At 40.3% G+C, this 9,507-nt stretch overlaps 1 protein-coding gene across 1 annotated transcript in view; it reads left to right on the forward strand.

Annotated features, from left to right (window-relative positions):
- CDH7 (cadherin 7) overlaps positions 1-8,840 on the forward strand; it is a 119,551-nt gene extending 110,711 nt beyond the window's left edge. The window contains exon 12 of the mRNA XM_054583773.1: positions 7,911-8,840. Within this exon, the coding sequence (XP_054439748.1) occupies positions 7,911-8,404 (494 nt within the window). The 3' untranslated portion in view covers positions 8,405-8,840. The remainder of the gene's footprint in view (positions 1-7,910) is intronic.
- The last annotated feature ends 667 nt before the right edge of the window (positions 8,841-9,507 follow it).

Genomic DNA, 9,507 nt, shown 5'->3' on the forward strand with positions numbered 1-9,507 from the left:
TCACCAGTCTCTCTGTTGAAACCTTCTGCCTCCTGGCCAGCAGGCATGAGCCCAGCCTGAGCTCTCCCTTAGCCTGGCTGACACAGTTTTACGCACCCTGGTGATTTCCTGAGCCCTCACCCACTCAACTTGCATGTCCAGCAGTAACTGCTTCTGTGGATGTTCGGCCCAAGTAGCCTTCCTCAGCTCATGCTTGGACTTTCCTAAAATCTTTCAAAGGTTCCCCAGACAAGCACTGGGTGGCCTCAGCATGCTGTGTAGCTCCCTCTAAGGGGCTCCATGCCTGCTCCAAGTGCCGAGGGGACCCAATTTTCATTTTAAGTCTCGTCAAGTGGCTGAAAGCCTGCTGTGGGCTGCAGCCAGTGTTAGCTTAGAATGTAGCTTCAGCTAAGCAGCCACGACCTGGCATAAGTGATGGCTAACCTCCACTCACATTGTGGTGCTCATCAAAGTGTTGAAGCGTGGCACTGTGATAGCTGGCCTTGCTTTGAAGCATAGCTTCTCCTAAGTGGCTCCAGAACCAACACACGTGGTGGCAGCTGCAGATCACACCAGCGCACCACCTAATCAGATGCAGAAAAGACCCCCTTAAAGGTGGATTTCACTGGCACCAGAGCCCTGCTAAAGTGACTCCCCTCTGTAGGTTTTACCCTCATGCAACAGCTTCTTCTACTGTAATCATGACCAGCTCTCACACTCAGTCAGTCTGAGGATCAATACCACTGATGCACCAACAGCAGTAAAGGCTAGACTATGACAAGGGAGCACACAGCCCACAAAGGGGATACGGCTGGCTTGGGTGAACAGGGAGACGGTGCCACTGGGGCTCAAAGGACAACTACTACATAAGGCACCCTGACAAGACTGGGAAATGCAGAAAATCTACCTAATACATAGAAACAAACATGGGGAAGCAGCTAAAATTAGGAGACAAAGAAACATGTCTCAAAGAACAGGACAAAATTCAACAAGATGTAGATAAGTAATCTATTAGATATAGAGTTCAAAACACTGGCTTTAAGGGTGCTCAATGGACTTACAGGAAGGAGAGATGGAGTCAATGAGAACCTTACTAAAGAGATAGAAACCATCGAAAAGAACCAGTTAGAAACAAAGAATATAATAACTGAATTGAATAAAATGGGGAATCAATAAGAGATTAGATGAAGCAGGGGACTGAGTCAGTGATCTGGAAGACAAGATAGCAAAAAACATCCAATCAGAACAACAAACAATTTTTTTATTGTGGACAAAGGGATCTCTGGGACAACATCCAGCATACCAACATTTGCATCTTACGGGTACCAGAAAAAAGAGCGAGCAGGGACTGAAAATCTACCTGAAGATCAACAAGGAAATCAACAAGGAAACAGTGGCTTAAATGACCTGTGAGATCAGATCGCCATATTGATATGTTAGGACATTTCAACCAAAAGCAGAAAAGTATACATTCTTCTCGAGTGCACATGGATTATTTCCTAGAATAGACCATATGTTAGGCCACAAAAGAAGTTTCAGTACATTTAAGAAGACTGAAATCATATCAAGCATCTTCTCCAGTCACAATGTTGTAAAACTAGAAATCAATCAAAGAAAACTGGAAAATGCACAAACACACAGAGGACAAAGAACATGCTGCTAAACAAAGAATTGGTTTAACAGCAAGGTCAAGGAAGAAATCAAAAGATACCTTGAGATGATTGAAAAGGTAAACACAACAACCCCAAATCTATGGGACACAACAAAAGCAGTCCTAGGAGGGAAATTTATAGCAATACAGGCCTACCTCAAGAAATAAGAAAAATCTCACATGAACAATCTAACCTTAAACATAAGGGAATTTGAAAGCAAAAACAAAGCCCAAAATAAGTAGAAGCAAGGAAATAAAGAGCAGAAATAAACAAGAGTCTACCAAAAAAACAAAAACAAAACAAAACAAAAAAAAACACAAAAATACCCCACAATTTAAATCAATGAAAGCAAGAGCTGGTTCTTTCAAAAGATAAAATTTATAAACCTTTTAACAGACGAATCAATGAAAAAAGAGAAGACCCAAAAAATGAAATCAGAAATGAGAGAGTGACAAGCAACAACACAGAAATATAAAGGATTGTAAAGAAATACTGCAATTATATACTAACAAATTGGATAACCTGGAAGAAATGGAAAATTCCTGGAAATGTATCATTTCCCCAGGATGAATCAATAAGAAGCAAAAAATCAAAAGACACTGATTGAATCAATAATTTAAAAACTTTCAACAAAACTTTCAACAACCATGAAAACCATGGATTATATGGCTTCACCAGTGAATTTTTCCAAACTTTCAAATAAGAGTCAATACCTAATCTTCTCAAGCTATTCCAAAAATTTGAAAAGGAGAGAAGGATCCCAAACTTATTTCACAAGGCCAGAAAAGAAACTACAAAATGAGAAAATTACAGACCAGTATTCCTGATGAACACAAATGCAAAAATCCTCAAAATTCTAGCAAACTGAATTCAGCAATACAGTAAAAAAATCATATAACATGATCAAGTGGGATTTATTCCTAATTGGAAGGCTGGTTCAATATCCACAAATTTTAATATGATATACCACATAAATAGAATGAATAAAAATCACATGATCATAACAGATGCAGAAAAAATATTTGACATAATCCAACATCCATTTATGATTAAAAAGTTCAGCAAAATAGGGATATTATAGAGGCCATATATGACAAACCCTTTACTAACATCATACTCAACAGTAAAAACTGAAAACTTTTTCTTTAAGATCAAGAACAAGACAATGATGTCCATTGTCACCATTTTTATTTAACATAGTACTGGAACTTGTAGTCACAGCAATCTAACAATAAAAATAAATGAAAAGGCATTCAGATTGCAAAGGAAGAAGTAAAACTGTCAATATTTGCAGATGTCATGATACTGTACATAGAAAATCCTAAGATATCCACCAAAATACTATCAAAGATAATAAAGGAATTCGGTAAAGTAGCAGGATAAAAAATTAGTATTCAGAAATCTGTTGCATTTTTATACATTAGTAACAAACCATCAGAGAAATTAAGAAAGTAATCCCATTTACAATTGCATCAAAAAGAACAAAATATTTAAGAATAAATTTAACCAAGGAAGCATAAAACCTGTATTCAGCTTATTCTGTGCACTTGTGGATGCAGAGAATTAACATTGTTAAAATGCCCATACTACCAAATTGATGTACAGATTCAGTGCCATCCCTATCAAAATACCAAGGGCATTTTTCACAGAACTAAAACAAAAATACCCTAAAACTTATATGGAACCACAAAAGATCCCAGATAGCCAAACCAGTATTGAGAGAGAACAACAAAGTTGGAGGTATCACACTACCTGATGCCAAACTATACTACAAGGCTATACTAATCAAAACAGCATGAGACTGGCACAAGAACAGGCAAATAGATCAATGGTAAAAATAGCCCAGAAATAAACCCACACCTATATATGATCAATCTGTGACAAAGGAGGCAAGAAGATATAATGGGGTAAAGACAGTCTCTTCAATAAATTGTGTTGGGATAACTGGACTGATACATGCAAAAACAACTGGATTACTTATTTACATCATATATAGATACAAAAACAAAGTGCATTAAAGGCTGAATATAAGAACTGAAAACATAAAACTCCAAGAAGAAACCATAGGCAGTAACCTATTTGACATGGCTCTTAGCTATATTTTTTGGTTGTATCTCTTTGGTCAAGGGAAACAAAAGAAAAAATAAACGAAAAACTAAACTTTTTCCATAGTGAGGGAAAGAAACCATTAGCAAAATGAAAAGACAACCTACTGAATCGGAGCAGATAGTTGCCAATGATATACCTGATAAGGAATTAATGACCTAAGTATATAAGGAACACGTACAACTTAACACTAAATAAGACATACATGATTAAAAAAATGGGCAGAGGACCTGATGGAATTTTTCCAAAGAGGACAAGCCGATCAATAGACATATGAAAAGATGCTAAACATCACTAATAATCAGGGAAATACAAATTAAAACCACAGTGAAATACCACTTCACAGCTGTCAGAAGGCTATCAACCAAATAAATCAACAAACAAGTGTTGGTGAGGAGGTGGAGAAAAGGGAACCCTTGTTCACTGTTGATGGCATTGTAATTTAGTGCAGCCACTATGGAAAGCTATGGAGGTTCCTCAAAAAATTAAAAGTAGAAACTACCTTACAAACCAGCAATTCCATCTATCTGGGTATTTGTCTGAAGGAATCCAAAACCTAATACAAAAAGATATATGCACTCCTATGTTCATTTCAGCAGTTTTTACAACAGCCAAGATATGGAAGCAACCCAAGTGCCCGTCAATAGAAAAATGGATAAAGAAGAAGAAAATTACTCAGGCATAAAAAAAAAAAAAAAGGAATGAAATTTTGCCATTTGTGACAAGATGGATAGACCTAGAGGGTGTTATGCTAAGTGATATAAGTAAGACAGAGAAAGACAAATACTATATGATTTCACTTATATGTGGGATCTAAAAAAACAAAATAAACAAATTAAACAGATGCAAACTATAGATACAGAAAACAAATTGATGGTCACCAGATGGGAGAAGGGTGGAGACATGGATAAAAATGATGAAGGGAATTAGAAACACAAATCACCAGTTATAAAAAGTATTAGGGATGCAACATACAGCACAGGGAATATGGTCAATAATCATAATAGCTGTGTATGGTGTCAGGTGGGTATTAGACTTACTGGGGTGATCACTTTGAAAGTCATAAAAAAGTCTAATCACTGTGTTGTACACCTGAAACTAATATAATAAAGTCACCTGCAGTTGGACAATTAAATTATAAATCTACTTATAATTGGGCCTGTACAGTTCAAACCTATGTTGTTCAGGGGTCAAAAATGTGTGTGTGTGTGTGTGTGTGTGTGTGTGTGCCCGCGTGCGCGCGCAAGATTCATTGTAATTACATGAAGAAAAAGGAATGGAGAATTTTGAATGTTTACTTTGACACTGAGTTAAACTCAAAGAGCATCTACTTATTACTGAATCCTTACCCTCTCCTTATTTTCATTTCCTTTTAATCCACTCATTTCTCGCATCCTTTTGCACTCCCGTGGACCTTTGCTCCCCTCCGCTTTGCTGTCCGATATGTGCAGCAGATTTGTCATTTCCCCAGCCACCCCCTGTACACTCTCACGGTTCTCTCTGATACTCACCTCTCTTCTGTCTGTATTCACAATAAGAACTCTTATTTGGTCCCACTTTCTTTCTGTTACAATCACTTTTATCTTTGGGGAACTATGTAAAACGTCTCAAACACTAAAGTTATACCTAAATCTAAAGTTATTGTTTTACTTATATGTCTTAAAACGTACTGATATGTCTTTCTCTGCACAAGCAATTGCCACTTGATCTTGCAGCTTGTAACCCCATCACCTTGTATGGTGGCACTAAACTCGTAGCATTAATAGAAGTGCACTGGGGTGGGGTGTGTCTCACTCTCTGAGTACTGCATTTTATTTTGCGGACCAGAGACAGGTGGCTTCAAATGTCTAAGACAACCATTGAATATAAAAATACTCCACAGAATTGCTGTAAGTGTCAAATGGCATGCCCTGTGTATAGACCTTCACTTCTCACCTTACTGCCTTGTTCTCTCTACCACTTAACCTTCAGTTCACACACCTTGGCATATATTTGGTACTCTTTCTCCTGTGCTTGTTAACTAACCTTGTTCTTCATTTTCCTTTGGTCAAAGAAGAAAAGCGATGGCATTACTTGCTGTGTTCATGGGATTTTGAACTAATGCAGTAACAGTGAAAACAATTTTCTGTTGCCCACCAAGTGCCTGGCAATCTACTAGCTCTGCTTATTGACTCCCCAGCCCCTTAACTCTGTAATCCACTGAGAATGCGGAAGTTGTCTGTAGTTAGCATGTATAGCTGGGCTCATTGCCCAAGATCACACATCTAACGTGGACAGACTGGACTTTTACCCAATGCTTTTTTGACACCAAAGCTGTATATTAGTGTAAGGTCCGTGCCAGAATGTTAACATGGAGCTGTAACTGAGCTGTCATGCTGTATCATGGACCTTGAAAACCACAAGGTTTTGGAGTGGCAGGAATGAGGGCTCTCGGGAGACAAGAAGGGACCATGTAGGGAATCCACTTAGCAGGGATGGAAGGTGGGTACCAGACTGCTTAGGAGATCAGAGAAATGAATTGGATGCAGACTTTTGAACTATACTCTCTGCCATCTTGATGAAGCCGGTCAAAAACAAAGAAGTAAGTAGGAAAAAAGGATAGGCATATTGGGGCCATGGCAATACAAGAAGGTGGCCAGAAAAACTCAGAAGTGTATCTCAGTTTCTAAATTGTAGGCTGTCAGTAAAGCTGATGGGTGAGCAATAGGTCAGGGTGAGATGGGGAAAGCAAAAAATACTAATAAATAAAAAAGAGGAAAGTGTCACAATAAACAAGTGGTTTCACAGCTATTTCCAAAGAGCTTCAATAAAAATGTCTTCAGCAGTCACATCCCTGTTGCTGTTTGGAAAAGCAGATAGCAGACAAACATTTAAGAAAGCATATACTTCTGAGGATAAAATCATTTTAAAAAATACTAAGTACTTAGGGGTTTGGTGTTTTAATGCAGATTAAGGTGGCGAACGGAACATGCCTTACCTCCTAACCACTGTATTTAATTGCTCTAAATTCCATTCATACCCTTCGTGGTTTTATATCTTTATTTTCAAATGTATTCTTAATTGCCGAAGTAACACCTTACAAAATATTTTAAATATAAGTAGTTGAAACTTCTTTTAAAAGATGCTGAGAGTAACAACCACTCGGGCCTTTTAGATGTTCCCCACCCCAATTTTGGCTGATGCAATACAAATTGTTTAAAAAGGTATGTGATTTGTAGACAGATGATTAATGACACTTCGCTAGTTTACATATTTTTAAATTCCAAAATTTAACAATGCCTTCCCTCCTTTATGTTAGCTTAATCTGGGCACCGTGAAATCCGGTGTCCTCATTCTGGAGGCAGCTGGCAACCAGAGCCCAGCAGACTCCTTATTCTCACACGGCGAGGACACGTGCTGTTCTTTCCAGTGCTACCACGTGCTTTATTATCTAATCATTAACTTTGATACAGGAAGCCAAATTCCTAATGGCAAGGGGTGCCTGATTTCTTAAATCTGCCTTTAGCTAATGCTGAAAATCTCATAACCTATATATTCGCTCTGGGTATAATGCATACAGGCCAAGTTCAAAATTTCCTACAAGTGAGACTCAGTTTCCTAGAGAGAAGCGTTTCGTCTTTGTATAGAGCCTGACTTGCTGGATTGTATTTAACAGCTGAGTTTCAGAGACACGTCCTAGGCATTTCTTCAAAGAACCGGACCGAATGCCGTAATCCGTTTCCTTCTGAAATTGCAGCTGCTAAATTATACCCAAAACATTTGCAAATGTCGCTTTGCCTTTCCAGTAATTAAGGAGTTCAAAAAAACAACAAAAAACAAACAAAAAAAAAACCCCTTTTGTGTTTCTTCGCTTTGAAATGGTTGTATTTATCCTGAACTGGCCTGTCACTTGGTTGGCTCTTTCAGATGCTTCTGAGGAGGTTACGAGAAAGAGGGAGGCATCGATTCTGAACAGGTGTGGAAAGCGATTTCTTTTGCTGTCCTGAAGTGTTCTATTTTAAGGGCATTTTAGCAATTTTAACACCTCAACTGCCCTGAACTCTCGTGTCAGCCGGCAGCCAATTGATTTCCCCTTGAAGGGCAGGAGGCCCGAGTGGACAGCAGAGCCCAAGGCTGCGGGATGCCGGTGCTTGAATTTACTGAAACTCTCCCTTTGCTGTCTCGTTGTTTCAGTGCTGATCCTCCTGATCGTCACCCTGAGGCGACGGAAAAAGGAGCCGCTCATTTTCGATGAAGAGCGCGACATCAGAGAGAACATCGTCCGCTATGACGACGAGGGCGGCGGCGAGGAGGACACCGAGGCCTTCGACATGGCCGCGCTGAGAAACCTCCACGTGGTCAGGGACACCAAGACCCGCAGGGACGTGACTCCGGAAATTCAGTTCTTGAGTCGACCGACCTTCAAAAGCGTCCCGGACAATGTCATCTTCCGGGAGTTCATCTGGGAGAGGCTGAAAGAGGCGGACGTGGACCCCTGCGCGCCCCCCTACGATTCCTTGCAGACATACGCGTTCGAAGGCAACGGCTCGGTGGCCGAGTCGCTCAGCTCCCTGGAGTCCATCAGCTCCAACTCGGAGCAGAACTACGACTACCTGAGCGACTGGGGGCCGCGCTTCAAGCGCCTGGCGGACATGTATGGCACCGGCCAGGAGGGCCTGCTCTCATAGCCCTGGGGCGCGCCTGGGACCCGCGCTGCAGACAAAGTGAAAGCAGAACTCTTAAAAAATGACGTATTATAAAGAAACACTGCATACAGAGAACAGGAACTCCACTGGCTAGAGGAAAAGGTTGTACATATCTGTCCATTTTTAACAGTTTAGGTTTCTGCCTTGGTGAAGCGTATATGTTCATTAGATTGCTCCAAGGGACTGCGCTGACCACAGACGCTGAGCCTGGGAAGGCGTTTTGGCGAAAAGACATGCTCGGTGGTCTGTGAACGGAGAGCAACTCTCAGCTACCTGCAAAGGGGCCAGGCCTCTGCGAGCGAGGGGTGCCTGCGCCGGCCGGGAACCGGACCCTCCGCGCAGGCCCTCCTGGTACCGCGAGGGAGGAGGACATGCCGTGCCCTGGCACAGTCCTGCGACTTCTTAAGTGTCAAATCTTGGGACACATTTCATTTACAGGGATGCTTTTAGCTTGCTAGATTAGAGAATCCAGCAGAATTTTATTGCTATGGGTTAGCAAATATATTTTATTTAGCAAAATATAAATTCTTAGAAAAGTCCTCCCTAATCCTCCAATAACAAGCCAATAAAATTTGGTTTAAGACAACATAAATCATTGTTTAGCAAATAAACAAGAAGTGTTCCCACTAAGACAAAGGTAAATCATGCTTAAAGTGTGCAATCATTTTGAGATTCTGGTGTAGGATTTAAAAAAAGTTGCTGTCCATGGATTTTTTTTTTTTTTATCTCTTCTGATTTGTACAGGAGAATATCTTTTCTTTCTCACTTGACACATGGTGTTATATTTATTTTGGAGCCCCAATCTCCACTGAATTCAGGTCCATCTTACTGCTTCATGGTATTAAGCTCATCAGAACATGCTGTTTTTTCTCTGGTCTGAGCTACATGAAGGAAATGAAACATAGGAATGGAGAACAGTAGAGCAGCTGAGCCCTGTTGCAGCTGACATCGCAGAGAGGAGCGTAGCAACTGGACACACGCTCGGGGAGTTGGTCTGCGCCATTGAGGCGTACAAAACCTGGAAATGAGATATTTGTATTTTAGAAAGATTTCAGGAGAATTGAGATTTCCTTTGATGTGAGATT

Source organism: Pteronotus mesoamericanus, unplaced genomic scaffold (genome assembly GCF_021234165.1).
Source record: "Pteronotus mesoamericanus isolate MK-2021 breed Mesoamerican mustached bat unplaced genomic scaffold, CSHL_Meso_final contig_74, whole genome shotgun sequence".
NCBI classification, from domain to species: domain Eukaryota; kingdom Metazoa; phylum Chordata; class Mammalia; order Chiroptera; family Mormoopidae; genus Pteronotus; species Pteronotus mesoamericanus.